Source organism: Stenella coeruleoalba (assembly GCF_951394435.1).
Source record: "Stenella coeruleoalba genome assembly, chromosome: 3".
NCBI lineage: Eukaryota > Metazoa > Chordata > Mammalia > Artiodactyla > Delphinidae > Stenella > Stenella coeruleoalba.
The window spans coordinates 117,758,230-117,772,467 of NC_137148.1; the positions used below are offsets into that span (position 1 = coordinate 117,758,230).

The window sequence follows — 14,238 nt, forward strand, 5'->3', positions numbered from 1 at the left end:
ATGTTTATTTTCCCATAGCCTCATCTATAGAATATGTTGTCAAGCTTTTTAATTTTTGCCAATCTGATCAGTTTTTAAAATCTCAGAATCATTTTAATTAGAATTTCTCTCATTACTGTTGAAGTTAAATACCTTTTCATATGTTTAAGAGCCAGTTTATCTTCTAAAAGTTCATGTTATATTCATTATTCTGTTTTCTATCTTCTAGATTTTTTTTAGTATTTTGTCTTTTAGAAAGTTATTTATATGTTTAGAGATATTAGCCCTTTGTCCAAGATATAAGTTGCAAATATTTTCTCCTAGCTTGTCATTTGCCTTCAACTTTGTTTATGGTATTTTTACACTGCAATGTTTTTCCCCCTTTATTTTTATGTAACCAAATGAATCGGTCCTTTTCTATATTGCACTTAGGTTTTGAGTCATAGTTAGAAAGCCTTGTCCCACACTCAGGTTGTAGAAAAATCCATCAGTTTTCTTCTAGTATTTGTATGGTATTTTGGTTTGTACATTTAGATCCCTGATCTATATGGACTTTATTCTTGTGTGTGCTGAGGTATGGAACTAATTTTATCTTTTTTTCTTTTTTTTCTAAGTGGCTATCCAGTTGTCCTAGTACATAAAAAGTACATAAAAACTTCATCCTTGTCTCGGTGATTTGAGATTGCATCTATATCATGTACTAAACTTCTATCTTGCCAGAAGATTTTAAAGATCAGAAAGTCACACTTCTTTCTCACTCAAAGTTATCATTATATATTGAAGTCAATTACTTCGTTTAGAAATATAACTCAGCCGTACAAGGCTACCTGTTTCAAAAAATTGATAATAATTTAGGTAACAATATAATAGCATGCTGGGGAAAAATTAAACAAATTTCATCTCTCTAAGGAGACTTAAGGTCTCTTGGGATATTTTCATATGGACAAATTTAGCAATTTTTTGCGGGTAGTTTCCTGACATATTTAAGCTTTGTGGTATAATGAACAGTAATAGTACTGATGTGATCAAGACTAAAAGAGATTATCACTCAAATGGAAGGGAGAAGTAAACCTCTTTTTTTTTTTGCTTAAACTTTGACCTCTAAATCACTGATTGTAGTTCCAAAATATTTTAATGAAATAATTTCTTATTCTTAAGGTTCATAGATCATCTTTTCAAATCAAAGTATGCAAAATATTTTCTCATATAAATAAACTTCAGATGAGCTTCACGGAAATATTAAGGCTAAACCATTCAGCTTCCACCAAATCCTTGAATATCCCACCTGTCTGCATCGTGGTACATGTTGATCTATTGATTATCTGTTTTTATATAATTTCTACTTAAATTATCCCTTAATTTGACCTTAGGATGTTCCTCAAATCAGCAAATTAGATTGAATTCAAAGATTACTAGATGATATTTAGGCTTTTAGGGGATAATACATATGTTTTTCCTTGAATTCATTAATTTAATAGTATCATGAATAAGATTTTTTGATATTATTAATCCTCTTGGAATAAATAATATTAGGTAATTACCTAATATTTTAAAAATAATATCAGGCAATACTTATGGAGAGCTTCTCTGGGCCAGGCAAGGCCACTTTCATGGGCATGTGAACTGTGCAGTCATACTGGTTCCCAACTTTAGAAGGGCCCTGCATTTGGTTTAATGCTCTTCTGTCATCATCTTGAAATTGTACTAATTTTTTAACAGGGAGCCCCCTGTTTTCATTTTGTGCTTGTCCCGCAAATTATGTAGCCAGTCCTGGTACCAAGCACTGTGTTTAGCAAGGAGAGTATATAATTTAATATATATTTTTGAAAGATTCTTCAGGTTTCCACATGTGAAATGGACTTTAGGGAAAGCAAAATAGGAAGTAAGAAGACCAGAGAGGAAGCTGACAGTATTTAAGGTGACTTTGTCTCAGGTGGTAGCGGTAGAGGGGAAAGTAATTGATAGATTCAAAGTATATTTTGGAGGTAGTAAGCATTGACATGAACTGGTAATGAATTAAATGTTGGAATGTAGAAAGAGATGTTAAGGATGACCTGAGAATTTTTTTTTTGTAAATTTATTTATTTTTGGCTGTGTTGGGTCTTCGTTTCTGTGTGAGGGCTTTCTCTAGTTGTGGCGAGTGGGGGCCACTCTTCATCGCGGTGCGCAGGCCTCTCACTATCGCAGCCTCTCTTGTTGCGGAGCACAGGCTCCAGACGCGCAGGCTCAGTAGTTGTGGCTCATGGGCCCAGTTGCTCCGCGGCATGTGGGATCTTCCCAGACCAGGGCTCGAACCTGGGTCCCCTGCATTGGCAGGCAGATTCTAAATCACTGCGCCACCAGGGAAGCCCTGACCTGAGAGTTTTTGACTAGACTAGAAGTGCCCATTATTAGATGAGGAACTTTGGAGACAGAACATTTTTGAGGGTGTGGTTAAGAGTTGGATGTGACGTTATGCTAAGTGAAAGAAGCCAGATACAAAAGGCTTTGCATTTTTAAAAAATTTTTAAATTGAAGTATAGTTGATTTACAGTGTGGCAGCAGAGTGACTCAGTTACACACATATACATTCTTTTTTATATTCTTTTCCACTATGGTTTATCCCAGGAGATTGGGTATAGTTCCCTGTGCTATACGGTAGGACCTTGTTGTTTATCCATTCTATATGTAGTAGTTTGCATCAACCAACCCCAAACTCGCAGTCCATCCCTCTCTCTCTCCCTACCCCTTGGCAACCACAAGTCTGTTCTCTATGTCTATGAGTCTGCTTCTGTTTTGTAGATAAGTCATTTGTGCCATATTTTAGATTCCACATATAAGGGATATCATATGGTATTTGTCTTTCTCTTTTTAACGTAGTTTGATAATCTCTAGTTGCATCCATGTTGCTGTAAGTGGCATTATTTTGTTCTTTTTTTATACTGTGTAATATTCCATTGTATATAGGTACCACATCTTCTTTATCCATTCATCCGCCAATGGACATTTAGGTTGTTTCCATGTCTTGGCTATTGTGAATAGTGCTGCTATGAATATAGGGAGGCATGTATCTTTTTTGAATTATAGTTTTGTCCAGATATACGCCCAGGATTGGGATTGCTGGATCATATGGTAATTCTATTTTTAGTTTTCTGAGGAACCTCCAAACTGTTTTCCATAGTGGCCGCACTAACTTACATTCCCACCGACAGTCTAGGAGGGTTCCCTTTTCTCCACACCCTCTCCAGCATGCATTATTTGTAGACTTTTAAATGATGGCCGTTCTGACCGGTGTGAGGTGGTACCTCATTTGCAGCTTTGATTTGCATTTCTCTAATGATTAGTGATGTTGAGCATGTAAAAGGCTATGCATTTTATAATTCCCTTTTTTGTGAAATTTCTAGAAAAAGGAAAACTATATAGAAAATCGATCAGTGGCTGCCTGAAGCTGGGGGTGAGAGCAAGGATTGACTGCAGACAGGCATGAAGGATTTTGGGGGTTGATGGGAGTATTCTAAAATTGGATTGTAGTATTGGTTGTGTAAATGTATAAAATGGCTAAAAATCATTGATTGTCCAAGTGAGCTGTATGGTAAGTACAAAGCTGTTCAAAGACTAAAATAAAAGATTGAGATACCGGTGATTATGTCAAGGAGTACTATTATTATTCCCATTTTATAGATAAAGAAAATAAAAGTTAAAAATAAAAGCTTCATGGTTACCTAGCTACTAAGTATAATGTCCAGTGTTGGAACTCAAGTCTTTTTGACACTAAGGCCTCACTGTTGAACACTATAATAGATTCACTTTCTATTTTAAAATTGTTTGCTGCATCTTGTTGATCTAAGGCTCTCTTGGAATTATAAAACAGAGAGGAAAGAAGATAGAGACTGGAAAATTCCGTTGATCCTGTACACTGGTACTTCCATTTCCCCTGGATATAGGTGACAGCAAGTTTTATGTCCAGTGTGAGTTATATTACTACACCTTGCTTGATCTTTGGCAAACTATGTTTTCTCTTTCAAATCATTAGGTTAAGAAATAGTTTCACTAGCGCCACTTGTAGCTTAAAAGACTGACTGTATCTTCCAAAAATGCTTTCTCCTAGGGAAAATGGATACACACGAATATATATAGTCCTTACTGCATGTAATGATTACTATGCCATTAGCATAAAGATTGCTATATTAATAAGCCTTAAGTATGGGGAGATGTTGGTCAAAGGGTACACATTTTCAGTTATAAAATGAATGAGTTCTGGAATCCGATGTACAGCATGGTGACTATAGTTAACAATATTGTAGTGTAACTTGAAATTTGTTAAGAGAGTAGGTCTTAAATGTTCTTACCACACACCTTAAAAAATGGTAACTAGGTGAGGTGATGGATGTGTTAACTATATTGTGTTGATCATCTCACAATATATACATGTATTAAAGCATCGTGTTGTACACCTTAATTTATATAATTTTGTTTGTCAGTCATGCTTCCATAAAGCTGGGAAAAATTAAGCATCAGGTGCCTACAGTGCTAGTCACTGGGGAGGCAAGTGATAATCAGAACAGGCATGGTCTCTGCCTTCTTGCAGCTTTATTGTTTTAGTGGGAGAGGCAGGCACTATGCTTAAACAAAATATAATTATAAAATTTTAAATTGTGCTAGGTTCAATAAAGGAGAATATAAGGTTCTCTGTGGGAGCATAACAAAGGATCCTGGTTTTAAGTGGGGCCTAAGGAAGACCTCTATTAGAAAACAACATTTAAACTGAGACCTGAAAGATTTGTAGAAATAAGCAAAGGAAAGGAAGGGAAAGAAGCTTTCCTAGGAGAAAAAAGCATGAAGAGCTTGGTTGACGGACCACACTGAAAGCAGTGTAATAACATATTGAGAGAAGGGGAAGGCTTGAGAACTTGGATACTATGCAAAGGATTTGGTATTTTATTTCAAGAGTAGTGAGTGAGATGCTGCTGAGAAGTTTTGAGCTGGAGAATCTTCTGATTCAATTAAAATTTTAAGATCACTCTTGCTACTGTAAACAATGGATCCAAGGAGGGTTCTGCTGGCTTATGAAGAGGTCTTAGGAAAACTATGGGCCTTATTGTTAAAGGGAAAACTACTTCAGCTTTTAAAAGCTAGTTTTTGAAAACCAGAATGTCAATTAAGTGATGGTGAATAGGGAAAAAAATGATTGATAAATTGGTATATCTGAAAAACCTACTAGATCAGTGCTTCTCAAACTTTACATTCAAATCACCCTGGCTTTTTGTTAAAATGCAAATTCTGATTCAGTAGGTCTGGAGTGGGGCATTTCTGCATTTCTAACAGCTCCCAGGTGATGCCCATGCCATTGGTCCTTGGCTCACACTGAGTAGCAAGTGGCTGGGCTACTATATATGTTCTAAATTCTATATTCTAATTTTCTAATACTTATCAGCCTTCTTGGTGGTATGGACAGTTGTCAAATTTGAGTATTTAAAACTGGAGGTTTTAAGAGAGGAAGTATTGAGGACATAGAGAGACAGGTCAAATACGGCTTTTCATCTCTTCAATAAATATCCTATATATACTTCCTATATACCTATCTAACCTCTCTGCCTACCACCCTTCCTCAGGGTTCAGTTAAAATTCAGAAAGGACTATATGCAACCAAAGTGGTGTCCAAGATAAGCGTACAGAAATAGTATGAGGTTCTTTACATCTAGTATCTAATGGGGTGATGTGCATCATTAATTAAGACTTACTATGTGCCAGGATTTTATCTGCCTTATTCATTTAATAAGATAGGAACTCAGGAACCCTTAGAGGGTAGTTTCTTGTCTAAGGATGTACAACTCAGTTCTAACTTATATCATAGCTGACTCTCTTATTCATTATCCTAATCATTACTATTTTGTTTGACTACAATCCTAAATGCAGAAAACTTCAGGCTCTTTATTCTGTGGCTAAAGGCTTTGTATTTCTGATATCCCAATCATTTTATAAAGGCCCCAGGTGGTAAATAAAACCTGGTCTTTTTTCTTTTTCTTTTACGTTTTTTTTGGGGGGTGGGGAAGAGGAGTGAAGAAGGGGTATTATCCTTTATTAGCAATGCAGCTTCTCTTTGTGGTATGCCATATGATCTTGAGAAACAAATTGATCAAGTAAAGGGAAACTTTAGAGATGCTCTCTGATTGAGGTTATGCTTGTTGGGACAAACAGCATAGAAATTTCACATTGCTCCCTGGTTGTTAAGAAATAAGAGCTAAGCAACAACATCCAATTTAAAAAGAAATCTGAATTGTACTTTTAAATTTCATAAAACAAAGTTAAACCAAACAGCTGGTAGCTCCTGTAGATTTTCTCTACTGAGGAAGTGACCCGTAGTTCTACAGTCTCAGTTGGTAAAGATACAACTGAAATTATCAACACCTCCACAGAAATGCTAAATGCCTCGCCACAATATGGTCCAGCTAGGTAAGTTGTACCTAGTCCTCCAACAAACCAGATAACGTTGTGTCGTTTTCGGTTTGGTTGAACCCCCTTTTTGGGGGTTGAAGTGTTAAAAGTCAGCGGTTGAGGTGTTTAATAGGCCCTAGTTCGGCTTGAAGACTCGCAGAAAGGCCATCTCCATCACCCTGCAGTTAGCTTTACAGCTAAGGTGTGTTTCCGATGCGCGGATACTGCCAAGGAGCTCTGGCTGTAAACTCTGGAAGGAAGCCAAAGGAAAGAAGCTCCTGGCGCTAGCGCTGGTCCCGCTCAGTGAGCCGGGCGCTGGCGCATTTTTCGTGCAGTTATTGGCTGGGACTCTGCGTGCCGCTGTCGGCCAATGAAGAAGCTGGAGATCTGGCCCCGGCCCGTCCCCTCTTGGCGCCGTGGGATGAGGCAGAGACTGAATAGCCGGCGAGCAAATCAACGGCATCCAGAAAGCCATGTCCGACTCGGAGCCCAGCGCCCGAGCGTTAACCCGCTGAAAGTTTCTCAGGAAAGAAGCCGGGCCAATCTGGACCCCGCTAAGAGGAACTGTCTTTGAGTGAGATGGTCCCAGAGGCCTGGAGAAGTGGACTGGTAAGCACTGGGAGTGTGGTGGGAGTTTTGCTTCTTCTTGGTGCCTTGCATAAGGCGTCCGCCGCCGTCATTCGCTATGAGATCCTGGAGGAAAGAGAGAAGGGTTTCGCGGTGGGAAACGTGGTTAGGGACCTTGGCTTGGATCTCGGCAGCCTGTCAGCCCGCAGGCTCCGGGTGGTGTCCGGAGCTAGCCGAAGATTCTTTGAGGTGAACTGGGAGACGGGAGAGATGTTCGTGAACGACCGCCTGGATCGAGAGGAGCTATGTGGGACGCTGCCCTCCTGCACCATAACTCTGGAGTTGGTAGTGGAGAGGCCGCTAGAGCTGTTCAGCGCGGAAGTGGTGATCCAGGATATCAACGACAACAATCCCTCTTTTCCTACCCGGGAAATGAAATTGGAGATTAGCGAGGCTGTGGCGCCGGGGACGCGCTTTCCGCTCGAGAGCGCGCACGATCCAGATGTGGGAAGCAACTCTTTACAAACCTATGAGCTGAGCCGAAATGAGTACTTTGCGCTTCGCGTGCAGACGCGGGAAGATAGCACCAAGTACGCGGAGCTGGTGCTGGAGCGCGCCCTGGACCGGGAGCGAGAACCAAATCTCCAGCTGGTGCTGACAGCGTTGGACGGAGGAACTCCGGCTCGCTCGGCCAGCCTTCCTATTCGAATCGTCGTGCTGGACGCGAATGACAATGCGCCCACCTTCAACCAGTCCTTGTACCGGGCGCGCGTCCTGGAGGATGCACCCCCCGGCACTCGCGTCGTGCAAGTCCATGCAACGGATCTGGATGAAGGCCCCAACGGCGAAATCATTTACTCCTTCGGCAGCCACAACCGCGCTGGCGTGCGGGAACTATTCTCCTTAGACCTTGTAACTGGGGTGCTGACCGTCAAGGGTCGACTGGACTTCGAAGACGCCAAACTCCATGAGATTTACATACAGGCCAAAGACAAGGGCGCCAGTCCTGAGGGAGCACATTGTAAAGTTTTGGTAGAGGTTGTGGATGTAAATGACAATGCCCCGGAGATCACAGTCACCTCCGTGTACAGCCCAGTCCCTGAGGATGCACCCCTAGGAACTGTCATTGCTTTGCTCAGTGTTACCGATCTGGATGCTGGGGAGAACGGGCTGGTGACTTGCGAGGTTCCACCAGGTCTCCCTTTTAGCCTTACATCTTCCCTCAAGAATTACTTTACTTTGAAAACCAGCGCAGCCCTGGATCGGGAGACTGTGCCAGAATACAACCTCAGCATCACGGCTCGAGACGCGGGAACCCCTCCCCTCTCAGCCCTCACGACAGTGCAGGTGCAAGTGTCCGACATCAACGACAACCCTCCACAATCTTCCCAGTCTTCCTACGATGTTTACGTTGAGGAAAATAACCTCCCCGGTGTTCCAATACTAAACCTAAGTGTCTGGGACCCTGACGCCCCGCAGAATGCTCGCCTTTCCTTCTTTCTCCTGGAGCAAGGAGCTGAAATAGGGCTAGTGGGTCGCTATTTCACGATAAATCGTGACAGTGGCGTCGTGTCATCCTTAGTGCCCCTGGACCATGAGGATCGGCGGGCGTTCGAATTAACAGCTCATATCAGCGATGGGGGCACTCCTGTCCTGGCCACCAATATCAGCGTGAACATATTTGTCACTGATCGCAATGACAATGCCCCCCAGGTCCTATACCCCCGGCCTGGCCAGAGCTCGGTGGAGATGCTGCCTCGAGGTACGTCTGCAGGCCACGTGGTCACGCGTGTGGTAGGCTGGGACCCGGATTCAGGGCACAACGCCTGGCTCTCCTACAGCCTCTTGGGAGCCCCCAACCAGAGCCTTTTTGCTGTGGGACTTCACACGGGTCAAGTCAGCACTGCCCGCCCAGTCCAGGATACAGATTCGCCCAGGCAGACTCTCACGGTCTTGATCAAAGACAATGGGGAGCCGTCGCTGTCCACCACCGCGACCCTGACTGTGTCAGTAATCGAGGAATCTCCTGAAGCCCGAGCTGAGTTCCCCTCCGGCTCTGCCCCCAGGGAGCAGAATAAAAATCTCACCTTTTATCTACTTCTCTCTTTAATCCTGGTCTCCGTGGGGTTCGCAGTCACAGTATTGGGAGTGATCGTATTCAAAGTTTACAAATGGAAGCAGTCCAGGGACCTATACCGAGCTCCTGTGAGCTCCCTGTACCGAACACCAGGGCCTTCTCTGCACGCGGACGCCGTGCGGGGAGGCCTGTTGCCTCCACACCTTTACCATCAGGTGTACCTCACCACTGACTCGAGACGCAGCGACCCGCTGCTGAAGAAACCAGGTGCCGCCAGCCCACTGGCCAGCCGCCAGAACACTCTGCGGAGCCTTGATCCAGTGTTCTATAGGCAAGTGTTGGGTGCAGAGAGCTCCCCTCCCGGACAGGTAAGGGTTAGCAAGTCATCCTGGAATGATATTAATGCTTTTCGATTCCTGCATCAGTGTCAGGAAAGTATGTAGCCACCTTTATTTTCTGTGATCAAGATGTTTTCCTAATGATGCGTCCGCATTTTCACTTGGCCTTTCCCAGATCAAACGTCATGCCTTTGGGGGAGGGGGATGGCCCAGCTAGAGTGTGGTTTGTGGTCCCACACAGTGTGGAGTTAATTGACTTATCTGTGGACACAATTCACACCCTCAGTACTCACTTGCCATAGCAACTAACCAATCCTGCTAAAGGGCTATTAAGCTATAACTCACCGTCTCAGCACTCAAGAACTTAGCTTGGTGTCATTTGCATTGAGTACAAGCTGGTGAATACCTCTAACCAGTGGCAGCTGCTAGGAATATAAAAACTACCTCATCTGTCCAGCTTTCAAATGATTGCCACATCTGCATTAAAGCTAATGGTTTGCTGATAATTTTCCTTTGACTACACAGATCCTGTACCTCATTCTCAGATGACTTTCTATGAAAGAAATAAAATTCTAGGGTCCTTTTAATTTTATTTCAAGCACAGTGCTGAAATTATGTGGACATTACTCACAAAAAAATTTTTGTTATGGTAATACATGTGCGTTATAGAAAATTTGGCAAATATGTAAAAGTATAAGAAAAAATTAAAACTAATTATATTCTCCAAATCCAAAGGTAACCACCATTCATTATAAAAGTAAAAGTAATCATTTATTTCGAAGATAAATCCAGACAATCTGGAAGAACGTAAAGTACAAAATGAAAGTTCTTCTTGCCCAAAGTGTCATTTCCTATCCTTTCATCATTTTTCTTGGGTATACACATAGTGTGAAAGGTAGGTAAATTCATATCCTGAGAAAAAGATAAAGCTTTCATTTATTCAGGATGGTGTGCAGGTCTTTGTTTTGGAGTGAAATTAAACACACTTCCATTTGTGGGAGAACAACTGTTACTTTGTTACTAATAAGTGTATTATTGCTATCAAGCCTTGGGTTTGGCAGTTAGACACTTACCATCTATGAGTCCGTGGCCAAGTTAATCTCTTTTCTAGACCCTTTTTCATATGCAAAAAGGGAGTAACAAGGGTTTTATAACATTAGTTCATGATATAATATATGCACAGTGCCTAGAATATCAAAGGTGTTAAAAAAAATTCTTAGCTGTGACTAATATTTTTTTATTAGTTCTTAACCCACTCCAAATCTTAATTAAACACACTTTAGAAATTGAACAAACCTGGAGACAGTCAAAGATGACAAAGTAGAGGCATAGATGGAAAGGCTAAGGAAGGATGAAAGCCAGAGAGAAGCAGCTGCTGCTTTTCTGGTCAGACCGGAAAACAACTGGCATTTTCCCATGGACAATGTTCTCAAACTTGGTTGCACACCAGAATTACCTAGGGACCTTTTAAAAATTCTGAAGCCCAGGCCACATCCCAGATGGACTAAAGCATAGTCTCTTGAGATGGGACACAGGCATCAGTAGTTTTTGAAGGTCCCCAAGTGATCTCAATGTGAAGACGACTTTGCAAAGCATTGCCCTAGGACCTGCCAGTCTATCAATTAGCATGTTTTTGAAGCAAAGTGTTATTCTGGTGTTCACAGAACCAGCAGCCAGCCTTATTGGGCCAAACTGAACTTTAAAGAATTCTGTGATGTTATTTCCCAACCTTAAAATATTATATAGAATAGCTCTAGGAGAGCACTGTAAGGAAGACATAAGATATTTCAGTCATCTGAAGAAAAAATCTTCCTCAGCGACTGGCACCTGGGCAACTATTTCTTTAAAAATCTAGAGCTAGGCAATGGATTTCTAGCCTAGAAATCCATTCTTTTGGGAATGGATTTCTTTTGGGAATGAAAATTTTTTTCTATAACTATACTATGGTGATGGTTGCATCATTTTAGTATATGTGAATATACTAAAAACCATTCAATTGTACATTTTAAAGGGATGAATCATATGGTGTAATGGATGAATTATATATAATAATATATACTTATATATATATATATATAAGTATATATTATTTATATAGCTCAATAAAGGTGTTTTAAAAATCTAGAGAGGGGAGAATCACATACCTGGCATAAAAAGGTCAAGTCTAGGATGTGTAGGATTTAGGCTTTATGATCTTCCAGTTCTAGTAATGTAGATTGTATGCCTGTTTGTTTTGCTGTGAACTTGCAAATAAAAGGGATTGAGACCTATAAGAGGTCTAGTTCTTTGATATTAAAGGCATCAGTAAAGGACGAGTTTATGGTTACAGGGATGACAAACTGGTAGAAAAATGATTTAAGATGTTATAGAAAGAGGGGCTTCCCTGGTGGCGCAGTGGTTAAGAATCCACCTGCCAATGCAGGGGACATGAGTTCAAGCACTGGTCCAGGAAGATCCCACATGCCGTGGAGCAGCTAAGCCCGTGCGCCACAACTACTGAGCCTGCGCTCTAGAGCCCACGTGCCACAACTGCCGAAGCCGGTGTGCCTAGAGCCTGTGCTCTGCAACAAGAGAAGCCACTGCAATGAGAAGCCCGCACACCGCAATGAAGAGTAGCCCCCGCTCGCCGCAACTAGAGAAAGCCCGTGCGCAGCAACAAAGACCCAGTGCAGCCAAAAATAAAATAAATACATTTAAAAAAAGAAAGATGTTAAAAAAAAAAAAAGAAAGATGTTATAGAAAGGCTTTATTTCTTTCTAGAGAGACCAGAGGTGGCAGTGGGGAGATCCTAGGACTGCAGTTACTAGTTGAGCTTTACACAAGTCTCCTAACCTTTCTGATCTTCAGTGTTTTCATCTATAAAATCTTCCAAAATTGTGTAAGAGTGAAAAGTAATGCATATAAAATGTATACTCAATATAAAGTACTCATATAAAGTACAAGTATTCAGTAGATATTTGTTGAACTAATAATTAGTGATATTATCATTCCACCATTTATTGAACATCCCTATGTACCAGACACTTTAAAAGATAAAAAGACACAGTCCCTGCCGCTATGGTACGCAGGGTACTGTAGGAGACAGACACGCACACACACCCACAAAAACGATAATGGAGATCTGTATAATACAAGAAGCAATGGGAGCAAAGGAAAAGAAACACCTAAGCCTGGGGAAACCAGGGAGACTTCATAGAGGTGATGATGCTTGATCTGAGAACAAAAGGTTGAGTAGTAGTTTGTCAAATAATAAAGGGGAAAAGGGGGTAGAGAGGGACCCTTGCAGGAGATTGCATGCAGAAGGATTATGATTTTTCATTATTGCTGAACCTTAAAGTGTGTTTGTAAAACAATCTTTGCAGGAGATAAAGTGAAGCAATTAGGCAGGAGTTAAATCTTGAGTTACCTTTATGCCATGCCAAGGAGTTTTTATTTTATTCTATATCCATGATAGTCATTGCAGAATTTTGAAGAGACATAAATGTGATGTCATCAGGGTTTTTTGTTTGTTTTGGAGAGATTATTCTGGCAGCCACAAATGAAATGGATTGGGGATATTGGGACTGTAGACAAAAAAAAAAAAATCAGAAGGCTATTATAGTATTTGAGAAGATTGATAAATGCTTGAACCAGCACAGTGACAGTATAGATGGAGGTAACTGTAGTGAAATTATCAGCACTCATTCATTGTCATGATAAAGGGAATGAGGGAGAGGAATGAGTCAAGGATGACCCTCCTTACTCCTCTCCATTGTGGCTGATCCAGCTTGGGTGGCTAATGGTGTCATTCCACTGAGATAGTGAATCCTGGCATAACCACCTGATGGGTCAGATTGATTGACATCTCCGTCATTCCCATGGGAGGAGGTTTAGGTGTTTGGGAGTAAAAGAACACAGAAAGCAGACACCTCCCTTTGAGAGCAGAGTGTTGGTTGCTGGCCTCACCATCAAAAGGATATTCTTGAGGATCAGGGGCTTGGGAAAACACCTGGGGAGGATAACCTCAGGTTTTGCCACTGGTTTTGGTAGCCTAGGTGAGGATTCAGATGAATTTAAAAAATCTCATGTCCAAATCAGGCTGGATTTTTCTCTTTGTGCTCTGGTGTGTTTGCGACTTGAACTACAGTTTGCAGGTAACTACAGTGTGAATTGAATGATGTTTCTGCATTTGTGCAAGGTGGTAGCCAGGCTCCAGGGAGGGTCTGGATCAGGGTGGGGGGGGTGAGATCAAGTCTCCCTTGCCAAAAGGCCCCCTAGGGCTAAGTGAAAAACTTGCTCTTTTGAAACAGTCACTGTTGGTAATTAACAACATATCAAGCATACAGTGGTGTCAAATAAAGGAGATTTGTAGGCACTGTGCTTTTGGTAGCAGATCTCAATCATTCACGGAAGCTATTAAATCTGTGAACATTAGCATTCTGCCAGGAAGTGAGATGTAGTCCTTAGCGTCTCCCAGGCAAACTGATTCTTTACTGATTTGGAACATCTCTCTCTCCCGGTTTCCTCCCCCCGCCTTCACCTCCTTCCATACTGTCCTTGAAATCGATGAATGGCAATTTAGTGTACCACCAGTGGGTATCTGAATAAGAGAGGTTTGGTTTCTGCTGCGCCTTCTGTTACAACAAAAATGTGTACTGCATAAATTTAATAGGCTACCTTAATGTGTAAGCCTCTTCTGCAAAGAGATGGATATATTTCTGAATAATCTGCAGAGGGGCAGAGTTTTTAGTATAAGGCAGTGCTTCTAAGTAGCTGTTGCTCTAATACAATCAGACCGAGGCAGAAGCTACTCATTTAGAATATTGGTGGATGACAACATTGGCTTGAACAAAGTGACCAGTCTCAAATGGCTACTCACTCTCT

The 14,238-nt window shown here is 41.5% G+C and overlaps 1 protein-coding gene across 7 annotated transcripts in view; it reads left to right on the forward strand.

Moving 5' to 3' along the window:
- LOC307183651 (protocadherin gamma-C3) overlaps positions 1-14,238 on the forward strand; it is a gene marked incomplete at its 5' end in the record, with an annotated part of 178,578 nt that overhangs the window by 137,877 nt on the left and 26,463 nt on the right. Inside the window, one exon of one of the 7 annotated variants that reach the window (XM_079916470.1) lies at positions 4,986-9,405. The exons of the other annotated variants lie outside the window; for them this stretch is intronic. Coding sequence (XP_079772596.1) covers positions 6,973-9,405 — 2,433 coding nt within the window. Of the gene's footprint in view, positions 1-4,985; positions 9,406-14,238 lie in introns of those variants that run through there. 7 annotated transcript variants of the gene reach the window in all.